The sequence below is a fragment of the Epinephelus lanceolatus genome, chromosome 17 (genome assembly GCF_041903045.1).
Source record: "Epinephelus lanceolatus isolate andai-2023 chromosome 17, ASM4190304v1, whole genome shotgun sequence".
NCBI lineage: Eukaryota > Metazoa > Chordata > Actinopteri > Perciformes > Serranidae > Epinephelus > Epinephelus lanceolatus.
Window position 1 is genome coordinate 30,341,786 of NC_135750.1, and position 26,048 is coordinate 30,367,833.

Sequence of the window (26,048 nt, forward strand, 5' to 3'; positions counted from 1 at the left end):
AAGTTTAGATGACTACCAGTTGTTTAAAGGCACCTTTGACACATCTGTGCTGAGTAACTAAAGTAAAGTAACAATGATGTCACTGGTGAGTAACTAATGTAATAGCTTTTTCAATGGATAATATGTAATGAGTAATTGATTACTTTTTTTATTAACTTGCCCAACACTCTGGGTGTCTACAGGTATCAAACACTTAAAGTTAATGCTTTTCAAGAACTTTTCAAGGTAATTTTATTTTTTGGACAATTTTTGTTGTTGTTAAAGCATTGCGGGTAAGTAGAAAGCTAAGTAGAGTATATGTGGACCCATTTTATGTAGGAATATGGTTATTAGAGTGAGCTAAGTTAACCTACATTTTGGTAACAGGCAAGTGCAAATATAAAATATAAAGACAGTATTAGGTTCTATGGTAGATTTAAAGATTTGAAACATCAGAAGTGTGAGCTGTCACACTGAAGAGCTTGATTCATTTTGACAAAAATACATTAAACATGGGTAATTTAAAGATGGATAAATGATAGATAAATTAAATTAGATCAAATATCTGTTGCAATTAAGACCATGCCGACTGAAAATTAATTATATTTCAATTACTTTCAAGGCCATATATTTCTTAAATTGAATTTAAGACCTTTTAAAGACCTGCAGACACCTTGACACTGTCTTATACAGCCTGTAAAAAACAGATGTGCAATGTCTCCTGTAACATTCAAGGGTGTTTTCCAGAGTTTAATACATTAATCCTGATGATGTCTTATGAAAGGGACTTTTGAGCTTTTGAGTTAGGAACCAACACTTCTGACCTATACTAGTGTCTAAAACTCAGGATATCTTGGCCTCTGCTGCTTCAATTCAGACCATTATTTGTAAATCCATCTCTTGTGAGCCCCCCCAACTTTGTCGCAAAGTGCAAATGGAAGTGCCTCTTTAATGACAATACATGCAAGATATTTAAGATGTGGATCAGAACTATGAAGCACAAGTGATCACACAACCTTATCTCCTGATGAAAAAAACAGCATGCTCAAGTAGAAATCCCTCTGAAATGTAAATCTAAACAAAATATAGATGAAGAGAAACAGGAAAACCAGCTCATCCCTATTTCCTGTCTAAGCGCGAAGCTGCACAAACCACAGACATATAGCTATAGCTGGCAGACACTTCATAATGATGTCTATTCGCAGTACAGTCACATCTACAAAAAACTAACGCCTCTAAATGATGTATGCAGACTGCAGAATGTATTTAATATGTACTTCCTGAGCAAATCAGCTCGGGTTAATACTAAAATATGACTCATAATGGATCTCTTACACCTGCTGTTGTTTTTATGCTGTTAAATGCTCAACATTAGTGCAGAAAATCCATACTTCCCAAAATATTTTCTCTGTTTGGTCCACCTCTTTGCCCTTCATGATAGAAACAGCGTGTGTGGGCTGAAATGCACACACACACACACACACACACACACACACACACACACACACACATACACAAAGTGAGCGAGTGAGTGAGTCAGTGAGAGAGCGAATGTTTAAGAGGACAATGCAAGAGCTCACTACCCAGAGTTAGAAAACCACTCATCTAAATCAGGGAAATTATGATAATGGGGCATCTCATTATTCTCCAACTCACTCCGAATCAGTCACTGACATCACATCATTATAGACGTATTCATATAAACAGATTGGATGGCATAAAAAGGAAGCTGACACCTTCAAAACTTTCTCATCTGCTTTGTCTAATGCCTCCTCGCATGTCTGTGTGTGACAGGAAGCGCAGATCTCAGGAAGGGGTTGCAGGGGGTCACTGTGGTCACCATTCGAGACAAAGGCGCTGCATGGCCAAAAGTAGGTCCCCCCGAATCTTTGATTGTCCTGTGAAAATATTACAATTTTAAGTCAGTAAATTATCATTTATTTTGGATCAAGTGAAAATAAGTGCCAAATAAGTGCTACAGACTGATACTTAAAAAATACCCAAAGGCACTTGTGTAATAAGTGAGCTTTGGCAAGCAGAAATCCTGAAGACGTCTGACCGTTGCAGCAGACAGTTAATCAATCCAAGTGCTTGTCTTCTTTTCTGTTTTGGGGAAAAAATATGGGAGGCCAGCCTAATCAGCAGAGGAAACAGATCTCAGGGGGGTGTCGGGCATCAGGAAAATGGATCTAGGTTGTGAAAAACCACGATTACCACGAGCTGCTCTGGAATCAGCCATCTGGAGATGCCTGCTCCAAAAGCCGGTAAAGTTCGCTCAACTGGGGCCCACCTAGGAAACAGGTTTACACCCCCTTAACAGACAGCCAACACTCCCAGAGCGGAGGGATGTCTGCTCTACACAGTGAGGTGTGTTACAGTGCTTACATTTTTATTCATGTTAAGTGACATGATCACAGTTAAGATGACTGTTAAACAGTTTTTTAATGACGTTAAATATACTAAAATGAAATACTTTCCATTGCGCTTGATGTCATATAAGAAATTCAGAAATCTCCTGTGAGATCTCCTCTGTGTGAGAATGTTATTTTTGCCCTCAAATTAACCTTCTTGTCATTTTCTCCCCAGTTTTCCAAGACTTCCAATTTCCCTCCTGTCTGTCTCCAGGAACGACATCCAATGTTTTTTAATCTCTGTCGGAACATTTCCAATTACTGTAGTCTTTGCCAACTGACCATTAACTTGTATCTCACCAGCCCACTCATCCAAAAAAATAAGATACACATTTAGCTGATGCAAATGCCCAAAGCTTAACGTGATGCCAGTCAAATACATACAGGCACTAAAACACAGAGACGCTGAAACACAATTCCAAACAAAAAGGGCACAACATTTTAAAAACCTTTATTATTTAGTATTTATAATATTTATTTAAGTTGGGGTTTTTTGATGCTGTATTTATTGTGCATGCCCATCTGCTAATAACACTGCATTACTAATCTTTCTAATTTTATGCTATTTCTACAAACGAATAAACACACATAAAAAAATGACCACGTGTTTTGCTTGATATGGCAGAATTGGTTTGGTTGTACCTGAGTTATGCACCTTCTTCTTGGGACTTGTAGCACAATGATTAAAGCCCGAGATGTTTCTTGGCAAGAACTGCAGTGATTGCAAGAAGGTTTTACCCTCTGTAAAAAGTCTACATGGAATATTCTTTTTCTTTTTAAAAAACACCACATACTACACAAGCGTAATGTGCCTGTTAAATTAAATACTGCCTGAAAAATGTATCAGATATTTTAAATTATTCATTTACTCAATATAACTCACTGTAGTCTTGGTATTAATGATAAGTACTCTGAGCTGTATTTAATTTTCAAATGAACAGCAGTATAATATGAGCGCATCTGTGTGGTGAAGTCAGAATGTAACCTGAGGCATGATGTGGCAGTGGGGTGCATTAGAACGCCCTCCAGTGGACATTTGTGATCATTCTTGTCCAGTGTCTTACATCCATAAAATAATTATGTGTGCTGAGGATATGAGTAATACTGGGAGAAAAAATTCTGCAGTGGATACAACAGAATATCAAGAGAACATAAAAGAAAAGAGGATGATGACAGATTTATTAAAATAATTGCTAGCAATAAATAAAATAGTCTTTGCTTTGAGTTTTTGTCAGGTAACGGTTTCTTTGCTGCCTATGTGGCTTCATAAAAGTCACTGTGAAGACTCACCCAGAGGAGCGTGCAGCACTGGAGACAGCTGGGACAGAGACTGCAGCATCAGCAGCACAGTTAGCATAAGCAGCCCTGCCTGTATATCCAGGGATGGTGGTTCGGCTGGCACAAATCAAAAGTTTACACATTAATAATCAGGATTGGCTACAGAAGGTTGAATATCGCCATGTGAGAGGAATTTTAAAGATAAAAATCTGTTTCAGAATCTGCTTTAGTCACCCAGGGTGTAATAAAAAATATCTCCAGTGCAAAATAAATTTCATGCTAAATTAACACAGCTCAAGATCCACAGTGAATATGTGTGTGTGTGTGTCATAAAGTGTGTCTTACCGTGCTGTAGGCACGTACTGGGGCACGACGCTCCTCCTCAGGGTCAGCGGGTGAAAGTCTTCATCCATGTTGTCGATGTTATCCATGTTCTCAGAGCCAATCGTACCTCTGCACATACATGAGAACATGTGCATAAAGGTCAGCTCTGAGGACACATGCCTGTGATTTGGATTCATAAACTCATACCAACATACATGTATGTGTAAGACACCTGCGGTGGCCTCTCAAATAGGAAGTACTCACGTGTACAAAGGGATTTGACCTGACCTCGGACATCCGCTGCAGCTGGAAAGAGGAGAGAGAGAAGATGCTTTAAAGCTGATGATCACCATTAATGTAACTGTTCTTAAGATAAAGTTGGCTGTTGGAAATTTACAATGATATGGGTTTCCTGGCATCATTCCTCCGTCGAAGCTGCTGCCTGTTCCACTCAGCTCCAATAGACTTGGAAAAGACAGCAAGGACAGATCTTTAGCAGAATTTATCAGGCACCTTTATCGAGACACTTTACAACCAGATACAGCCTCACTTCACTATATAAACACACACGTAAGTGCTACATTCAGTTTTTAATCATCAGTATATTGTTGCAACATTGATTTGAAGACATTACAGAATAATTATGGTTATTACATATATATTTTTCTTGTTTAAACAAATGGAAAGACAACAAGTCTGTCTCTCAACACTGCAGCGATCTGCAGTAATAGTTAAGGCGTCTGGTCTATTTTTTCAACGAGCCAGGAGCAAATCTGGCAAGAAAACACACTGATAATCTATAATAAACAAAATATACTCTTATAGAAGAGTGCGTTATGACTTGTTTAGGACTTGAAACTCAAAGTTTAGGACTTTGGACTTGACTTAGGGCTTGAGTGCAAAGACTTGTGACTTATTTGTGACTTGCAAAACACTGAGGGGCGAGTGTGCAACAATTAACATATCAGGGCGATTCTGCATCTACTGTAGTGTGAACATGACGTGATGGTAGCAGGATGATGTATGTAGTATTTACTAAAAATTAACTACAGTGCCCGTGTTTATCATAATGAAGGAACATGTCACTCAGTGCAAGGCTGCAGCTCATTGATGTGTTTTTAATAATTTAGAATAACTTCGGCATCTTTCAACCTGGATCCCATGGCCCCGTGTAAATTGATCAAAGAGACTGATGTGAACAACAATTTTGGAAATTGTTCTAGTATTGAGGGAGCCAGCAGCGGCTGCAATGGAGGCACGCGGGGCAATCAAACATAGTCACTGTATGTCCATTAAAAGTGGTTATTTTTGCCACAGAGCGGCTAAGATTGTTTTGTGTTTTCAGTGTCTCTTTTCCTTTCACTTGATCCTGTCTGTTTGTTATTGCCTCCTTGAGCAGAAGTCTCTTACTGAAATACCACGAGATGTCACTTGTTGCAGCAACACAGTGACAGTGGAAACCTGTGTGAGTTCTGGAGAGAGTAATCAGAGTAATTTACAGTAAATGTAGTTTAGTGTAATCTAAAATATATTCAGTGTCGTGGATGATTATTTACCTGATTTCAAAAATGTGGATGAGGCTTTTGAATTTGACCGCTGCCAGTATTTATGTGAGCTGGAGTATACACATGAAAAGTGAAGGAGGAGGGAGAGAGAGACAAAAAAAGGCAGCGGAGGGCAGCTGCTGCAAGGTCATGAAGCTGGGAGCTGTGAGTTAAAATGCATATTTTGTATAGAGTGGTTTGTGTTTGCGCATTTTTGACCTGTGCTGACAAAATGAGGAGCAACACTCCAAGCAGCTTTCACAGACTATCTTCGTCGAATGTGGACGCGCTTAAGTTTTGGTTAGTTGTGCAACAAATGGATCCTAACACTCCTGTCCTGGTGGTCAGGTCTGCAGTGACCAGCAGGATGAGTACTAACTGTCAAAGAGGAGAAGAAATCCAGAGCTTATTTTCCTGAAGAAAACTGCTCCTCCAAGAGTGGATTTACCTGCTGCTGTTGTTGACATTGCATAGTGTGACACGTGAAAGCCTGGCAGGATAATCAATCAATACACAATTAGAAGGTTTAAAATATCGACTGATTCAGCACTGATTATAACAAATTTATATAGATTGATTTTCCATTTTCATCAGCTGACATCCATAGTATAAAATAAGTAATAATCAACAAGCTAACACTATGTTTACCACAGTGTGTGTGCGTGGTGGAAAAATACATTCATGCTTCGGTATTATACAACCTATAATATACTTTAATTAAATTGTATGCCTACATTTGGCCTTCCTATGCATCAAGAAGATACCTACTGGTTATGAATGACAATGGTAATGTTAGTTATTGTACGAGCCCCTATACTCTGTCACAAATAAATACAGCAGCGAAAGAATTCAAAGTCCTGAACCACATTGTCAATCAGGTAAATAATCATCCATGACACTGAATATCTTTTAGACAATACATTTTCTATAAACTGCTCCCATTATTATACTCTCTCCAGATCTCACACAGGTTTCCACTGTTCCTGCAACGGGTGACATCTCATGATACCTCTCATATTTCAGAAAGAGATTAACGAGGCAAACAGATATAATAAGACATTTAGAGTAACAATCTGAGCAGCTCTGTGTCAAAAATAAACACTTTTAATTAACATACAGTGATGATGCTTGATTGCCCTGTGTGCCTCCATTGCAGCTTGTTCCGCGGCTCCCTCAATACTGGAACAGTTTCAAAAATTGTTGTTTACATCAGTCTCTTTGATCAATTTACACAGGGTAATAGGGTCCAGGTTGAAAAATGCCAAAGTTATCCTTAAATGAAAGTCCATGGCACAGAAGAATAAACAACTACTAAGGTTGCTTTTGGAGTACCCATATATTTTCTGGTGGGGTGCTACATAAATTGGGCCAACGCAGTGAAAAAAAACAAACACAACACGATACAGATAGAGAGCTGTGAAGTGTCCCAGTCGAGTGGGCTGACCGCCCCAGTGTGGTTCTGTGTGGCTGTCATAAGGAAAAAGTTGAATCCTGAAAAATACAGGCATCCAAGTGCTTCAAAATAATAAGCCAATGCCTTCAGCGCAGCTGACAGTGACAGAGAGGAGGACCAGAGTCACAGAGCGGATTCAGGACCACAGCTCACTGAGGCCAGTGAAAACACCAGCCAAGGTTCTGCGGCTGAAGTGGCATAAGACAACAGGGATAAAAGGAGAATCAGTTCGTTGTTGAATTTGGTCTTTTCATGGGATTTGATGGCTATAAGAAAAATATACAATATCACTAAACGTATCCCTTATCAGCCTCCTTCAGTCTCTATGCTGCATTTTACACTGTGTGCCCAGAGATGAAACCTGACAGGAAATGTGCTGCATTGTTTTAAAGCACAAGGGGCACATTGCTGCACGGAAGAAATATAGCACTAAACTGGATTTATTGAACATGGTGAAATAAGAGACAGTTAAGTATTAAATCTTCCTCCAACACATTTATCTCTTTCACTAAAACCAAATATAAAACAAATACACTTCATAATTGGAAACGTGGTTTAATTTTGAAAGGCAATAACAGTTTGTTTTTATTCTAACAGTAATTACATTAAGGTAAAACAATTAGATTGATTTGTCTTGATAATGAGTTACCTCCTTGAAAACTGCCACTGCTTAATAACTTACAGCATACTCTATACTCTATGAAATAGTTTGTTTCAGACATGATCTATTAGCACCTCTCTCCAGAGTAATCAGCGATTACAAATTCAGATTTCCTTCAATCACTTAAGGTGAGTGTAAACCTTGAGGTGCTCACAGCTGTGGAGAAAGAAAACAACTGAGCTCCAGCATTGGCAGTGTTTGTCACCGTTTGTTCTTACCTGCCACAGCTGAGGTCGACTATTGTAGTGCCTTGATGAGGGACGCTCACTCACTGGGTCCACAATATTCTCCAGGGTTGTTTCCGGTGCCTTCAAGCGCCGGGGTAACTTAGTATCCCAGCCAACTTCCTCATAACTCCTGCAAACGAACAGGATATTCCAGCCATTAAACATCAGTACCAAGTGACTTGAGTGTAATTGATTAACTTGATTCCCGAAAGTTATTAGCTTTAATTTGAATTCTTAAACAGCCCCCTTCGTTGCACAAAGTATATTAGACAGCTTATTAACTGGGGAGCCAATTCTTCCCAGAGGCTTTAAGCAAGGCTACAGTCCATCTACATGATTTCATTGAGCAGCAATTAACACAACAAGAGGACACACTGCTCCCTGATGACATCACTGGAGCACAAAATCAAACCTACTCACGCTCAATAACCCTCAAAGCACAATGACAGCGTGTGTGGACTGCACATAATGAATTATGTGGGAGGTGAGCTTTGTTTGGTTCCACTGTTATTGAAGGGAGACAATTAAGGGTCACAGTGTTCTAACCTCTGTGTTGCAGAAGTGTATCTGAAGCGCCGAGCTGCTGGTGAGTCGTCTGTCCACAGTCTCAAATCAGAAGAGAGGCCATCCTTAAAAAACAATATTCAAAATTTTTTTTTATTGTCAGTGGTTTCATTTTGTGTCCATTTAAAATCAGGCAGCAACTTGCAAAAGATTGAAAAACAAAACAGGTGATTAGGATGCAAGACACTACATGGTCACTAATTAGTGTTGATATTTTTCTTTATTTTTCTTCCTTCCTTAATGTCTCACATAAACACTTTTAATTCAAAGAAAGATGTGTTTTGAATATTAATCAATAAATGCATACTTCTTAAACCAGCACCATATTAAAAACCAGTGTACAAATGAAACATCACACCATTAACCTCATACACAACTCTATGATTCATGTGTGTGTCTTGTGTCTGACTATGCTGGTTTCAGAGAATGTACAAGTTGTTCGACTGTGCATCATTAAGTGATTCAATCCTTTTTGGGAGTCCATAAATTTTCTCAGCTTTGGCCGTTAGTGGAGATATGGGATGGGAACCTCCAAACATCAGGTATAAATGTTAATAGAACAGACTTATGAAGATGTCTGATCAGAGACTCACTAAAAAGATGTTTAACTGGGACATCTCCCACTGTCATCCCTGGGCTAATTATATGAGACCCTTGTTTTATTTGAACAACTTGCTATTTATTTCCCAGAGCAGCTTACTCTGTGATATTCAGGAGACTAGGAGTAAAATGTTGCTCATGTTTGGAAAAAATGGTCTGATAAATACTTAGTATCTCATAAAGAATAGCTTCAGTGTAGAACCTTATGTGAAGTATAATTCAAACTAAAGACAAATATTCCTATGTGCACAGGGACATTACCATCAGCCTCAGAGACTGGTAGGTTTAATGCCACTCCAGAGGAGGACAGACATTGTTTGCTGTGTAACATACCGTAGGTGAAATTGAGAATGAGGCTCATTTTTTTGTTTTACTGTCCTGTCCAAAAAGACATAAGGGCTGTACTTTTCAGCAAAATGACCCCCATTTATGATGATTTGTTTTGGTTGGATGACCATGAAAATTTGAGTTATGTTTTAGAGGGGGAACCTTTTTTTGAGGCAGACTCTGTATATAGAAGGCAGAGTACTCTCTCTGGAGACTGAGCAGTAAGATAACATGTATTTTGGATGGATCACTGCAATTATATAGTAATGGGGTCTTGTAAATCCATGAGGGTTGGGCACATGTTTGTAAACATGACACAAAATAAAAAAATATTAATCAATGAATCAGTCATTCACTTGGAGGGCCAGTGTGTAGGATTTTCTGGCATCTAGCGAGGAGGTTGCAGAACTGAAACCTCTCCCATGAGCCAAGTGTGTAGGAGAGCTGTGGCGACCAAAATGTAAATGGCCCTAATTAGAGCCAGTGTTTGATTTGTCTACTGGAGAGACATGGCGTACTCTGCAGAAAAGGACCCACTCTGTATGCAGAAATATCATCTCATTCTAAGGTAATGAAAACCCAACAAATCTTATTTTCAGGTAGGTATAACCTAGTGATATAGTTATGAATATTACATATAGTTTCTGCCAATAAATCCCCCTAAATCCTACACACTGCACATTTAAAATCTCATACAAGTAGACCACTGGTTTTAAATATAAACAGTATAATGCCTCTAATACCAGCCTAATGATCTTACAAAGGACCTCTGGTACTCTCCAAATCTCTCAACAGTCTGCACAAATTCATTAATTTAATTAAAATCCCTTCAGTACCTGTAAATGAATAAAGAGATCAAGAATGAAAATAACAAACATCTATTAGATGTCAGAACATGAAATAAAACAAAAGTAAGAGTCTACAGCCCCGTTAGTGGCTCTTTGGGGCTGTTCTTCAGCACAGCCAGGCTTTGGGCTATACGCTAACATCAGGATGCTAACATGCTCACAGTGACAATGCTAACATGCTGATGTTTAGCAGGTATATGTTTACCATAATCACTGTCTTTGTTTAGCATGTTGGCCTACTAAATGTTACACTAAATGCAAAGAGCAGCTGAGGCTGATATCATTTGTTTTGCATAAACCAAAGTGCTGGACAAAGTCAACTTTAAAGGGATAGTTCAACATTTTTGGCAAATTTGCCTATTGCCGTAATCCCTATAGTCATATGAGTAGGTACATTACCTTTAATTGTCAGTGCGTGCTGTTCTGAGATCGGTGGGACAGAGCTGCCCGCTGAAATGGAGGTGAACGGTACAGGTCCCTCTCTCCCTCAAAACTAATCAAATACACCATCAAATGACTCCAAAACGCTCTAGTGGACAACACATGGCTTACGCATTCCCCACGCTATGAAATAATAATGTATAATTAAGTAACATTACGACACATGAAGCAAATACTCGGAACTACTTTCTTGAGTAAACCACTGGGCGGAGTGACACAGTGCGTACCTGAGACAGTGCCGTTGTTGTTGCTTGTAGCCATTTGCGGTATCGTCAGCTGGACGCACCAGAAGGTTAGAGGAAAGTTTACAGGTGTTTTTGTAAATCATGGTTTACACATGCATTGTAAAAGGTTGCAGTAACAAGCCGAAGACGTGGAGCAAACCAGTAATATGGACAGGATGAAACAATGGCTATTTGTACTGGACATCGACCCCAACACGCCTGTGGAAATAATCCGGAAAATGTTTGTGTGCTCCTGCCATTTTTTACCGGAGGACTACGCTGATAGGATGGAGCGCAGAAGCTCAGGAATGGTTCAAACGCTTTTCTTGAAAGATACTGTCATACCATCTGTCGGCATCACAAAACGAGCAGACGTGGTAAGTGATCGTTGTGTATTTTGCTTAACATTAGCCTACAACCCAAGCATGGTAAATAAGGCTAAAATGCAAATGTTGTTGTTATGTTATGGATAAGTGCTTGCCCAGAGCATATAGTAAAGTGACTAGCATTACTTCTCATTGTTGGGAATAAACAGACTGCTAGGGAACATTTCATATTGTTGTTCCTTCAGGAGTTGTGGTGATTTATGAGTGTGGAGTTAGCATGTTCTCCCCGTGTTCCGGTGATTATTTTGAGACGTACTCTATATTTATATTGCACAGGTGTACCTAATAAAGTGGCCAGTAAGCCCCACATTTACACCACCGGCTCTGGGTCTCCCCTCAGCCCCTGGATGTTCGGCAGCCTCAGCCTCTCTTCTTGCTCTCTCTTCTTCCAAAACCTGTAACTCTTCCTCTGTATATTCTGACTTCTTCTCAACAAACTTGTTGTTTTGATGACGGGAGTAACTGCACTAAACATACGCTGTTTGAAATCACTCCGCCCAGCAAGTACTGTATTTCTGGAATGTAGCTCTGGCTCTGCATTTGGCTTCAAAACAACTTTGTCTCGTAATATTACATTATTATTTCATAGCATGGTGAATGTGTAAGCTACAAGTTGTCCACACGAGCGTTTTGGAGTCATTTGATGGTGTATTTGATTAGTTTTGAGGGAGAGAGGGACCTGTACCGTTCACCTCCATTTCAGTGGGCAGCTCTGCCCCACCGATCTCACAACAGCACGCACTGACAATTAAAGGTAATGTACCTACTCATATGACTATAGGGATTACGGCAATAGGCGAATTTGCCAAAATGTCGAACTATCCCTTTAAGCCTCATGATGGCGTGAGATGAAAACCTAGGGCATCACCAAAGCTGATACAATTCATCCTGCCGGGGACATGCATGTGTAACATGTTTCATGGTGATCAAGTTTTTGAGACATTTAGGCTACCTAAATGTCCACAACACTTAATATTTGAACAAGAGATTAACAGAGTCATTAGGAGTCATCCTCAGAGACCCATGAATATCTGTGCCAAATGTCATGGGTGGCACGTTGGTTCAGTGGTTAGCACTTTCGCCTCACAGCAAGAGGGTGTCAGGTTTGACTCAATCAGCCTGCTGTGGCCCTTCTGTGTGTTTTTTTTTTTTTTTTTAAAGATTTTTTTAGGGCTCTTGCCTTTATATTAGAACTGCTGGGGAGTGACAGGAAATGGGAGAGAGAGAATGGTAATGACACGCAGCAAAGGGCCACAGGTTGGAATCAAATCAGGACTGCTGATAACCGCACCTTTAGTGCACACTCTACCCAGTGTGCTAAAGGGTGCCCCACTTTTGTGTGGCGTTTCGGTTGTTCTCTCCGTGTCAGCATGGGTTTTCTGCAGGTTCTCCGGCTCCCTCCCACAGTCCCAAAACAAGCACTTTAGGTTAACTGGTGATTCTAAATTGCCTGTAGGTGTGAATGTGAGCATAAATGGTTGTCTGTCTCTAAGTGCCCTGTAATAGCCTTTCGACCTGTCCATCTGGGATAACCCTTATTTGTGACCGCTTATCCTGTACCAGAAGAATGAATCATTAGGATTCATCCTCAGGGACCCATGAATATCCACATGTCATGACAATTCAGTTTGTTGAGATATATTAGTCTGGAGCAAAGTGGTGGATCGACTGACCAACATTACCATAGAATGACGCAGCTAGTGCCTTAAAGCACAAAATGTCAGAATGTTGTCAAAATGACTAATGCAAAAACAAAAGTAAAGATAAAAATCCACACATACCCTGTTAAGTGAATCTGAATTAGTCAATCACACAATTTGACGTTCTTAGGCATCAACAAGCAGCACTGTGTTCACCGCTCGCCTCCCACGTCTCCAACTGCTTAAATACAGGCATCAATCAAGCCTCCATTCACAAGATAACACTTTAACTCTTCACTGCAGCTGAGGACGGCAAGATTCTCCTACGCCACAATAATGTATGTCAAGATAATTATGATTACTCCAATAAGCAGACTCAGAAACAACATAATAAAGCATGATTATGTTCTCAAAGTGAACACCTGCCTAAATAACAGTGGGCTAATGTGATGCTTTATCATGTGTGGTGAAGCCCTAAGGGTGTGTTTATGGATTACTCTTTCATAGTTAATATGTGTTTGCGTTATGATGGTGAAGTGATTAATCGACCAGTGATCTAATGAAATGTAATAACTATTTGTTCTAGAAACTGAGCCAGTGTTTGTTCAAGCTTGTGTTTGTGGTGATGTGTGGTGCGGTGGATGGAATATAATATGTAAATAAATATGTGCTCAGAGAGTTAAACAGGAAAAATTAAGGTAAATGAAAACAAAGATCTGTTGGGGTCCATGTAGTAAATACATGCTGTTCTGCGCTTAAGTAGCGCTTAAGTAGGAAAGCTAATTCAGTCATCACCCACCTGAGGTGCAGCGTGTTTATCAGTGAATCTGCTGTGTGATGTTGCTTTAGTTGACGTCCTTGCTGAATGTCGTTGAACTTTAACAGGATTGGTTGAACCTGAAGATGACACAAAAACGATTAAGTATCTGGGACACAGGCAAATTGTGAATTATAATAAATCTAACTATGCACAGTAGTAACTGCTCTCAAGGCCAGATTACCCCAGGAGGGGGCCCTGGGGCAAAAATCAGCCATGGGCCCTTATTGACCCCCCCAGCACTCCTACTCTCTGTGAGCCTCACAGAGCAGACAGCAGACAAATGGCAGCTTAATAATACAGTATTATGCCTAGAGTCACGCCAACTACCACTCCTGTTATTGATCACTACCTGCCCACGGTTTGCTGTGTGTCAATTTGTTTGTTATAATTTCATTAAACAGAAATGTGTGCATCCTGTTAACACAGTATAGTAAACATTATTGTCCTTAACAGTGTGTTTCTGGAATAAACACAAAGCCCAACCTTTCTGGAATATTAAATAAGTTTTCACATCTGCTTAGCTGCAGTAACATTAACATATATTACATTTATATTACACTGACACCACTGGCTCCAACTTTTAGCAACAGGAAATGCAGAGCCACTTGGCAGGACTAGCTAGCAGTTTTGAGGTATGCTAGCTAACAACTAGCTCAATTAGCAGCAAAATAAAACATTACACTATCTAATTTTCGATGAAACAACATAATTACATACTAAGAAGTTATGTCCAACAGCAAAAGACGTATTTTACCAGGAGAAGCAGTCACCCTGTGCTCTCTGCCATGCTTCACAAATAATGTGCCCTCACTTATACTACTGCTGTCTAATGACCAGGAGGGGGCACTGCAGCACCCAAAATCAGTTTTAAATGCAACCCAGACACAAGGCACAACAGTAAAGGTAATACAACTAAACAAGATATATGCAGATGTGCAGGAGCTACTTCCAAACCCAGATGATCATTTGTATGTCAGATACTCACTCTGTGTTACCCTGAATTTGTGAAGGAAACTTTTTCTCACATGTCTCCATGTTGAACGAAGAATCCAAAAAAACAGCATTCTTGATGGGTTGAAGTCATTGGGGTCTGCGTTTAACATCAGCAAAACTATTAAAAAAAAAAGTCTCATTTATCCAGTGCTGTGCTCAGTGCTTCTGAAACACATGCATTTTCATGAAAACAGTAGTATTTAAAGTGTTTTAGATACTGCAGTTTTAGCAAAAATGCATGTGTTTAGGAAATAGCATAAGACTGAATAAATGAGACTTGGATTATACTGCATGAGTTATGTAAATGAGTATTTTTCATAGAGCCTGGTTTTACTATTTTTAACTGTGGACCCCTATGACTTCTATTCATCAAGAACTTTCTGTTTTTGGATTCTTTGTTCACTGTGGAGGCATGCAAGAAAAATAAAGTTTTCTATAGGTAACATGGAGTGCGTTACTGATATACCAATGATCATTTGGAGGGTGATGTGTTCCTTTAAATCCTTTATGAAGGTGAACACTAGCTATTTTTATTAAACCTATTAGATATGAAAGGGTACATATGCACATCACTGGCAGCAGTGGTGTTTGCAGCATTTTGACATAATTTTAGTTATTTTAAAACTGTTTATTGAAAACATGTCACACTGTGGATGCAGCAGAGCAAATTCTGACTATCCAACTACAGCCGACATCACAGAGGTGAAACCTTCAACCAGTGAGGGCGGTGGAATTTTGATTTTCAGCCTGGTGTTCAGTGATGTTTTCACTTTTCTCTATTTTGTATTTGTATGATAAAAATTTATGTACTTTGTGTGTTTAACGTTTTGCGTGTGTGTTTCACTGCTAAACAACAAATTGCCCTTTGAGGTCAAAGTGAACAACTGAGACAAAATTGATTAATCTACAATTTACTGGATTAATAAGAAGTAATGTAATCATTTAGTCCATTAGATTGTGGGGAGCTCAAGGTGACCCCTTCAAACTGCAACATTCAAATCTTAAAGATATTTACTTTACTATCATATAAGATGATAGAAAGCAAAAATCTTCACATTTGAGAAGCTGGAGCAAGAAAATGAAGTTGTTGCCAATTAATGTTCTCCCTATCAACTAATCTATAAATTAACTAATCATACCGGCCGTAGTCTAATTTGAGTTTCAGCTGCCCCAAGCGTTTGGGGCCTGGGGCAGTTGTCCTGTAGGTATGCCAGCCTTGAATACTAATATAATCTGTCCAACTTCATAACTCAGACCTGCACAGCATCTGATATACAGTATATTGTGACAGACAAAAGATATATATTTTAATGTCAATGTTGTTATTTGAAGCAAGTTTTAAAATAATCTCTTGTTGTTTTACCACTGAGCGTTGCTCTCAAAACTGCATCAGGGATCCTCCTGGAGTTCCAATCCTTATCTTCCCTCAGGTCTACACAAATAACAGAGGAGTTTGGGGCAGTGTGTGGCCGCTCTCTGAAACCTGGAGGCACCCACAGAGCAGAGGCCACATGCTGAAAATCTATGAATTTCTGTCGACCTTTGACCCCTAAGACTACCTCCGCTCCAGCACTTAGCTGGCCACAGCAAGGATCCAGCAAGGGAACGTCGTCTCGTAAAGGAGCCAGGTTGACACGCTCAGCCGAAGGCTGACTTCTAGCAAAAGGAGAGTTTACACGTCCAGATTCCCGTCCATCTTCTCCACCTCCAGCCCTGTACAGACTGGAGCTCAGCCGTCTGATGACATGCAGCTCTGCAGAGAATGGCTTGAAGGGATCCAAAACTGCTGTCATTACTGCCAGGGGAGAAACTCACAGTGTATATGTGTGTCTACAGTATGTGTGTGTGGTTGACAGAGCAGGTCATAGATCTGCTGTCTGGCATAATGATGCAGTGAGCACTGGTTGCTCAGAGACCGTCTTTGTTTGCTGCTAGAATCAAATTACTGATATGCAGAGAGGCAACATGACCTGCTGGCTGTGTGTAGCTCCATACCATAGCACATTCATGTGTAAACAATTACTCTGTGTTTGTTATAATAATGGAGAACAAAGATCTAATGAACATCCCTCAGTATCTATTTTGGATGCCCCACACACACCAATAATTCACCTCAGGGGAGCTTTCACGACAACTGTTTCCTCTGAGCTGTAATGTTCTGGCAACCTACAACTACCAATTGATCACACTGACCAAATAAAAATGTTTTGTCAGTCGTCAGGGCGGCTATTGTCCCTGGAAAATTACTCCACTCAAATGTGTTTTGGTGGCAAATAATAATGAGAAGACTCTGCCACAGGGTTTACTGAACTGACCCTCCCGAGAGAACGCTGCATTATGTCTTGTGATGGGTTAGGAATAGTTTATTTTCTTGAGGAAAAAAAACATATTTTCCTCTCTGTAGAAGATAGTAGTTTTCTGCTTTTCTTTCAAAGCACCACTAGATGGAGTAATAGAGCCTGTATTATCAGCTGGTAACACCAGAAAACAGGCCTGTGTGTGTTGTCCTGTCCCTTATGAATTTAATGACAGTCCACAAATATCACAGCAAAAAATATAATTCCCTCCTGTAATATTACGATGATACATTATGAAATTAGAAATACCATTATAGCTCAACAAGGTGACCATAATACCAACACTGAATACCTCAGACACACTCTGGAGTCCCTGAAGAAATATAAAAATGATTTTTCTTCAGTGCACGCAGGCTAAACAACAAGCAGAAGTGGTGTTAGTTGACTTCAAATGTGAGCCGTGTTTTTATAGTTGACAGTAAACTAAATGAAAATTATGTAAATCGCACGGATGTAAAAAGTGTTTTCACAAATGGTGTAATCCGGTGAATGCACTGGCTTGAAAGAGCTGTCTTATATTCACTGGAGCAAAGAAACACAAAATACTAATGTGCCTCAGTGCCTATTAATTAGTTTGCTCGGGTTGTCTGAATTGTTAATGCAGATGTAAATATTCCACAGAAAAATATATAGGCACATTTACTGATTCTGTTATGCATGAGGCTTTAAATAAATAGTGAGAGCACCCTGGCTAGGTGGCATTTTTCTTGGGAGAGGATCCATGTTAATGTGTCAGTGGCAATGACGGTGATGCTTGCTGATAGATGATTTTTACTCAGGCTGTCATTAGCAAATGTAAACACCCAAGAGCTGTTTAAAAGGATGTGTTAAAAATAGCCTAATTAGAGTTATTCTGATAACTGAGTGGTGAATATGCCCGACTCCCACACAATGTTCCTCCACAAAAGGAGAACACAAATGACACTTGTGAGATCTGATGTGTGCTCCTTTTGAAATCGCTCTCCAGATAAAAAACATGCCATTTGTTGCATCAGTCTTGTGTCTCCTGAGAGCTGTGCTGATTGTACTTTCATACATTTCTAATGAATTAGGTTATATAGGTCCAGAGGTCCTCATGATTTATTGCATTTGGAGTCCATTAATTATTCCCATACCAGAAAATTTTCCATTCACCATTTTATAGTCCCCCAATGCTTTGTATCCCAATTATTTTGCAGGGGGGTTTCTGTTGTTGCAGGAATTTAAATACCAGCCTCAGCCTGAGATGGCTGAATTTTTCGCAGGGAATCAGATATTGCCGGAGTGAGGAGTCATTACCATCGTAGCAGCCCTTGTTACTGAATCCTGTGTTATTAGTCAGCTTGTCTGCCATTCTCCAGACTCCTCCACAGTCTCAGAAATTATTTAAATCTCACATTTTGCCCATGGTGCTATGCCCAATGCTACAGAGTAGCAGCCATTAATTTGCACAGGCTGCATTCATCTGAGGGAAACTGTTGCTCTGGATTAAGAGGCATTGTTGTTGCTGCTGCTGCTGCTGCTGCTGCTGCTGCAGAGGGTCATCAAAGCAAAGTCACAATTGTAGTGTTGTGGCTGAAGACAATATGGGCTGATGCTGCTCTGGGCAGGACATTATTTTTGTTAATCAGACAACAGGGCTGAGGGTGACCCAGGATGACACCTTGGGATCAGACAGGCAGGGCCGGGAGGAGATATGGCTACTGGGCATGGGGAATGGATCATCCAAGAGTGGAGAGGACGCTCCAGAATGTAGACAGACAGCATCCTTCATCACAAACTGTGCTGGCGAATCAGCGCTTCAAGAAATTAAACAGATAAATAGGAAGAGACGACAGACAGATATTAATGTTTGCAATTGTTCATGTCATATAACCTTTAATGCATTCAGATAGGGCTATATCTCATGAAAGTCACACCCATGTAAAGCTATCTCTTTGTCTGCTGGATATACAATTCATTCAGTTCATAACAGGGAACCTTATCTACGTCTGATTCTACATCCACTTCTGGGATCATGTCCGTATGTCTTGTAAACTGATGAAAATGCATGATCATATTTATAGCATAAGGGCCTTAAGTCATAGCTCATGGGTCATATTCATCACACAGTAAAGGCAATGAATTGATTAGTGCTCGATGACCATGCATGCATTAGATTAGGGGGCAAATTGGCTGAAGTGAACTCTGTCTCATGCTGCGTGCGGCACCCTCAGCCATTTGGAAAAATCCAAACAGAGTGCAGAGATGAAGCTCCCACAAGCGGCGGGGGTAGCCATGTCCTCAGAGAGTGGCCGAAGGCTTTATTGTAGTGCTGCTTCCCTGCCCTCGGTTGCTGCAGCTCTCCGCTTGTCACACTCAGTTAGCTCAATGAAGTAATGAATATGCCGCTGTACATTTTTCATGAGGGTGGTGGGAGTGAAAAATCTGCTCTTTATAATGCTTTTAATATGGAAGTTTTCACACACACTCTTCCCCCGCAAAGCACCCTTTGGGCTATCATGATGCCACATGACCGTCATGTTTAATGTTAACATTCCCCAGGGGAGAGTCAGCATAATGCAATGTCACTTTCAGTGATGAATATGTTGACTACAGCAGATATACAAGCAGCTGTAAATCATGAGTAAGTTAAGATAACAGCCCCTGTCTTCCTTGCAAAGAAGTCAGGGGCTGCACAGGAAAAAACTGGTGGGAAAAGATCTCACTGTACTGTGAGTCACCTATTCAGGTCTCACATCATTAGAGTAATTAATTAGATTACAAGGAAGCACACCCATGAGCAGTGAAGGGAGAGGTATTCAGATGCTTTACTTTAAAGTATTAACACTGCATTGTGAAAACACAAGTAAAAGTCCTGCAGTCTTATGTAGAAGTATGTAGCCTAAGTATGATCATTAAAAAGTATGGTGTTTTTGGATGAACATTCCTGCTGCATTTATGTGTATGTTGCATTTTACTGCTGCAGATGTTTACAGTTATGCTAATTTTAACTTCCTGTTGCGTAGTTTAGTCTGTAGCAATGCATCATATTCTATAAGATCATCTTATGTTTAGCAATACTGTCCTTTGAGAACCATGTATCTCTAAAAGGTCAGCTTTTCATGAGCTCAGAAAGAGCAGCCCTGTTTTTTAGCTTTGTGACAATGCATTTTCCAGCAGATCCAAGGTTTTTATATATATATATATATATATATATATATTTAAATCTTCATCCTGCAGTTGGTCAAAAACATTCACAATCAACATTTCTGGCGATACACGGTTTTCACTGGACATGAAGGGGAATAAAAACGATAATTTGAGGAGGAAACTACAGCTGCCAGACATATGTAGTGGAGCAAAAATACAATATTTTTCTTTAAGATTAGATGCAGTAGAAATATAAAGTTGCAACAAATGGAAATACTTCAATAAAGTACAAGTACCTCAAATTTGTACTTAAGTATAGTACTTGAGTATTGTACATATTAGTCTTCATTCCACCACTGCCCATCAGCTTCCAGGAAATGGAGGACTGGTAACGATCCAAGAATTAATGCAAATGGAGCACACTTGTGCTGTCCAAAAATCATCAACAATCTAGTAATTACGCAAATGACACAGGTGTGGCATGTTTTTAACCATTTTAAATGCACTATTTTCAACCATTTAATTAGCATGGAAACATGACATTGACACTGCTGCCCAGCTGGTGTTTTACGACAGTGACTCCCAACCAGAGGTACTTCTGCAGGTTACAGGTGGTCTGTGGAAAGATTGGAGTAGGTCAAAATAGAAATTATGATTTGATTAAAAAAAGAAAAAACATATCCACATATTTGCGTTGAGAAGGAAATAAACATCCAGGATTACACATTGGTGTGACAGAGTGAGGTGAACAGCTGAAATTATTAGCTAAAAGTAATAGATAAACAGTTGAAAAAGTCAAAGTAAAAGATAAACAGTTGAAATATTCAAAGTAAGGGACTGTTCTTTATTTGTCACAGGAGGTTTTTTATTATCTTAACCCTATATTTTACTTTGAGGCTTTCCTGTGTGACTAGCAGAAAATGCATGAATTTCCATCCACCATAAATTAGTTACTGGATTTTTAAACACCTACCCTTGAGAGTTAAAAGTTGAAAATGCCTCTGTTTTTCACCCTTGTCGTGCATGCTGTTTAGTTTGAGCAAATGGTTGTTGTTTTTTGTCCAAATTTTAGATGATACATGTAGACAGGGTGATTTTGATGAAATATCACTGTCTTAAGCTCAAATGTGGGTGTTTTTTTTTCTGATGGGAATGTTTGTTGCACATGATGTGTAGCTGTGATGTGATGATGTGATGTGCAGGATTGTCAGATATTTGAAAATCCAATGATAGTTTCTATTTTTACAGTTTCTGGCCATGATATATGGTGTAAATTTGGCAATTTTTAAAGAGAGCATGCCCTCCAAACCCACAAGAGGATTTGGAAAACATGTTTTCTTTGGCTGTAAAATTAATACATTATCCAACCATTTCAATTTTTATGTCCCTCCTCTGAGCCAAAAATAAAAGGCATAAGTCTCTCCACAGTGCTTAAAAAATTATTTGAAATGTCTCCCCCTTTTTGCACCACCCCCTCTCTCCTCATAAATAACGAACAGTCCCTGATGGATAAACAGTTGTAGGTTAAAGTTGCAGCTTCTGCCACTCCAGCTGGTAGATGTAGGAAAGCAAACTTCCCCAAACCAGTCTAAAAATAGACCATTCAATTGCATGTAGCCCATTGTCCATGTTTATGTAGTGTTACTTTCCATCCACTTTAAAATCATGAAGGGTGGTGCTGATGAAGGGCTACTTCAGCTCATGTGGTGGGGGTGCATCAGACAAAAAGGTTGGGAACCACTGTCTCAGATCATTTCTTTTATGTATATTTTTGGCTCTGTCTCGAGGTGTCTAGAGGTGGCATACAGGATGCCACTCCACATTTCTGCTTTTGATCTGTGCGCAACAACCCACCTCTGATTTTCAATTACAAATAAGACGTTGCATTAGGCAAAGAAACACTGAGGGTAATGGACTTTTTCTGTTGCTCAGAGAGATGGACTTGTCCCTCGAGACCTTGGTTTCCATTATTAAACCACCATGTTGCCCACCTAGGCTGTTTCCATTCCCTCTGACCAAAGTGAAATTACCTGCTTTTGAGGCTTAAGCATAGAAACCAAACCGTGGTCGCCCACAGTCTGAACCTCCATTTCCTCCCTGCCCAGGTAAGGCTTTTTATGTTCTTTGGGAGGGCAACAAAGCAAGAAAAATTCTGCCCACTTGTTTGCGTTGAGGTCTGACATCCCTATAGGTTTCATGCACAAAATATCCCAAGGGAATCTACAGCAGCATGTGAGCCGGTGGTAAATACATTCTTTGGACACTCTCACAGTATGCACCAAGACCTGGATGATGAATTACCATACAAGGGCCATAGAAAATGAAAAAAAAAATACCCCAGGATGAATGTTGTGTTCCAAATACAAACACTTAGTATTCTACAGGGCTGACACAAAAGCTGCTCCCTCTATGATAACCTAACAATCCACAATACTATCTCCAGTCTGACAGCAACTTATGCAGATGTGCGTGGCTCAGCAGCGCTCTGCTGAATTGAACCCCCCCTTGAAAAGTGTTCAGCAAGCAGGTCACATTGGCGTAGGCTGTCTGTTGTGGATGAAATGCTGAAACGCTGTCCTCCAAGATGCTCTAAGCCGTATTACTCACCTACCTGGCCTATAACAGCCTGTGATGGATAGGGCCAGATTGAACCTGCAGTCACCTATCTAACCCATGTCATTTAGAGAAAATAGGGGATTTGCTTTCACCCAAGCTTAAATTACTTCTTAACACTAATACAAAGCCATGTTAGACGTTTGCTTCCCATATCCTTTCCTTCTAAGAACCGGTAATCTGAGCATATCTCACTGTGTGAGATGTACTCCACAGATGTATGAATGGGGAGACAATTCAACCCTGCAACAGTGTCACCCTCATCTGGAGGCAAGACAAGGCAGAGAGGTGAAATTGAAAATGTGAATGTCTGGCTAATGGCAGAAGAGGAGTGCTGGAGATATAATACCAAATCTATAAAGGACAATTTCAGGCCTAAGACTCTGGAGACTCAGGCGCTCAATCATGAAGTGATTCACCCAGATTGATCAAGGAGCGTCGTAATCACATGGGAATGTTACATGTTGCTCCAAGGATGACTCGCAGAACTGTCAAGAGATTCAAAGCTGGATTTAATGGATTTGAGGTGATGTGCTTAGAAACCATTTCAGAAGGTGCAAATAGAATCCTGAAAGCATTTTACCAGCATTTAGCAGCTGTCCAGTGAAATTAATGTTCAGAACAGTAAAATTTGGAGGAATAAAGTCGCCAGCAGAGAAACAGAAGGCTGGAATTCACTCTGTCGTCTCACAGCAGAAATTCAAAGGGACCGTCTTTGTGAAAGAAGAATCGCAAATCTACTAATGAACCGCACTGTTGATAACAGTCCCGTATTAAGCAGAAAGCCTAAATGCACTTACAGATAACAAGCCTTCTTTTATTTAAAGTGATTCCGGTTAAAAGCTCAGTGCTCCCTCAGAAATTGAAATAAACGCTGCAAATGTGACATTAAATATTCATAACCTTCAGCTGTCATCTAGCTCTTCCTGTGTGAAGATACATGTGCAGCAAAAAAACAAAATCCTACATAATTAATCACTTTAATAAGTGAGAAGTCCACGAAGGTAGATCATAACAGCATTATGGGAGAGTGAATTCATTGTGTAGCTGTATTAGATGAGACATTAAGAGCTGCATGAGCTGCTTTCTGGAGATATTATTAATCACTGTTCCCTAACACTGCCTGCTATATATGCAGGAAGGTAAACTGCATGCTGACCCTTTGCTTATTTCCCTGTCTTATGGGCTCATGGAACATTTTCACCTCTGTCAAATCATTGTCTCACAAAGCTTTTAATGCATTTCATAAGATTGCAGACAGATAGGGCCATCGGCGCAGGCTTACACTCGTGTATGTGAAATCATGAAAGTAAACCCATGCTTTCAAAACTTTAGATTGAAGATCTCACTGAAGCGTTTTGATCTTTAACTTCAATCAAATGGCATCTCTATTCTGAACTTTAAAGACAAACCAAGCTGAAAAAATCATTCATATAAAGTCCTGCCATGTTCATGAAATCACTTCTGTTGCTATACTTTGCGCTGCAATATGACATAATAATTTCATAAAACAATAACTCATCATTTCAAAAGACTCAATAAGGCTTTGCAAATCCCACTCAGTGCATTAAAGGACTTTATCAACCAGCTTTTGAACAAAATTGGAAATACTCATTCCAGTATCTCCCTCAAGTGTGTGTAGATAAATAATTACATGGCTTTCAATAAATGACTGAATGAGAAACATATCAAAGATGTCAAAGAGGGAGGAATGTGTCAGAAATCCAAAATGCTATTTATTGATAAAAATACATTTGCCATGGACAAAATGTCTGATATTATCTCAGTTATTATTCAGTCCTTTTCTGAATACTTGGCTGTTCAAATATAAGACAATTTCACAGCCTGAAACTTCATAGAAAAACAGTGGGAGTCTCAGGGGTTGTTTGTATTTGTATATTTCTACCTTAAAGGTGAAGTCAGCAATTCCGGATAGACGTTGTTAATATTTATCAATACCCAAACAAATACTGTAATAATACATTTACCGTCCCTCTTGAACCCACTGCCTTTCTCTTTACACATCAATGGCTCTTCCACTGTCCTGTGGACGAGCATGAACACCCCCTGTTGCCAATTAGCTGGAAGAGTGTTGTGTGCCCTGGTCTGAGCCACTTTGTTTGTTTCCCATTCTCAGAGCCAGGGCTGTGTATGAACACTGGATTTATTTTCAGTGCTCACCAGTGACTGTATATAAAGATTGACGACTGCAAATCCTACTGTTCAAAAATGAAGTCAATATATCGCAGATACAGCTGCTGCTATTGTGCTTCTTTAGAGCCAGAGTCTGCACAGTAGGGATTGAGTAGTGGAGTTCCCCCCATTCACACATCCGGCCCAACTGTGGGCAGTGCCATTAATTGCGAGCCAATGTGTCAATCATGATGTCACACACCCCCTTTTTTATATCATCCAATGACTAATGAACACTTGAACATACATCAACGTAATAACAACTACCTAAAATGATGAATGAATGAATTTATTTGACTTGCTGTGCTGTGAGGGGGCGGGGCTTTAGGACCTATTCTGCAGCCAGCCACCAGGGGGCGATCAAGATGTTTTGGCTTCTCTTTTAGGGAGCTGTCATGCTGTCCATTTTTATAAACAACCTATGGTGCACACACAAAACAGACAGCATGCAGACTTTAAGGAGAAACATACAAACTTTATTTGCTGAATTTGACAAAAGGTGTATTGGGTTAGAGTTGCTGACTGCGCCTTTAAGTTTTTCTATTGACTTTAACCCTTAAATAGATTGGTTTTTAGAAACCCATTTCTTAAGATACAAACAAAAGTTTTCAGAACATAATATTGACAGAACGTCCCAGATAGCAAAATGTTACTGATTCAGCAGTCAGATTGAATCTGCATTGATGCCCGACACTGAAACCAATTTTAAAGAGCTTGTTATGTTTAATGTTGAATAAATATCAAATTTTCAATCATGACTGACACTGAATCAATACTGATTCATCTGTGATCTCAAATGGTGCCGTAGATTGAGTTTCAGTTGATGCTGATGTATTGAAATAATGTTAAACTAACAAACTAAAAACTAACTTCATTCACAAAAAAGCTAGTATATAAACATTTTCAAATTGAAAATGACAGTAGGATCAATTTAAATTTGTATAATGTTTAATGACAAAGTTAAGTTTGCCACCTTTGAATATTTCTTGAAGTGAAATACAATATCACAACATGTCTTGCAAATTAAACAGTGAGAAAAATACTCGCAGAACAT

At 39.6% G+C, this 26,048-nt stretch overlaps 1 protein-coding gene across 1 annotated transcript; it reads right to left on the reverse strand.

The window, feature by feature from the left end:
• Positions 1-3,676: 3,676 nt before the first annotated feature.
• On the reverse strand, positions 3,677-16,513 carry spmip7 (sperm microtubule inner protein 7). The gene is made up of 8 exons (XM_033613832.2): positions 16,084-16,513; positions 13,707-13,804; positions 8,424-8,506; positions 7,869-8,007; positions 4,390-4,457; positions 4,257-4,298; positions 4,014-4,121; positions 3,677-3,785 (listed from the first exon to the last, which is right to left on the reverse strand). The coding sequence occupies exons 1-8, from the start codon at positions 16,511-16,513 to the stop codon at positions 3,677-3,679; spliced, it is 1,077 nt and encodes a 358-aa protein (XP_033469723.2).
• Positions 16,514-26,048: the final 9,535 nt, after the last annotated feature.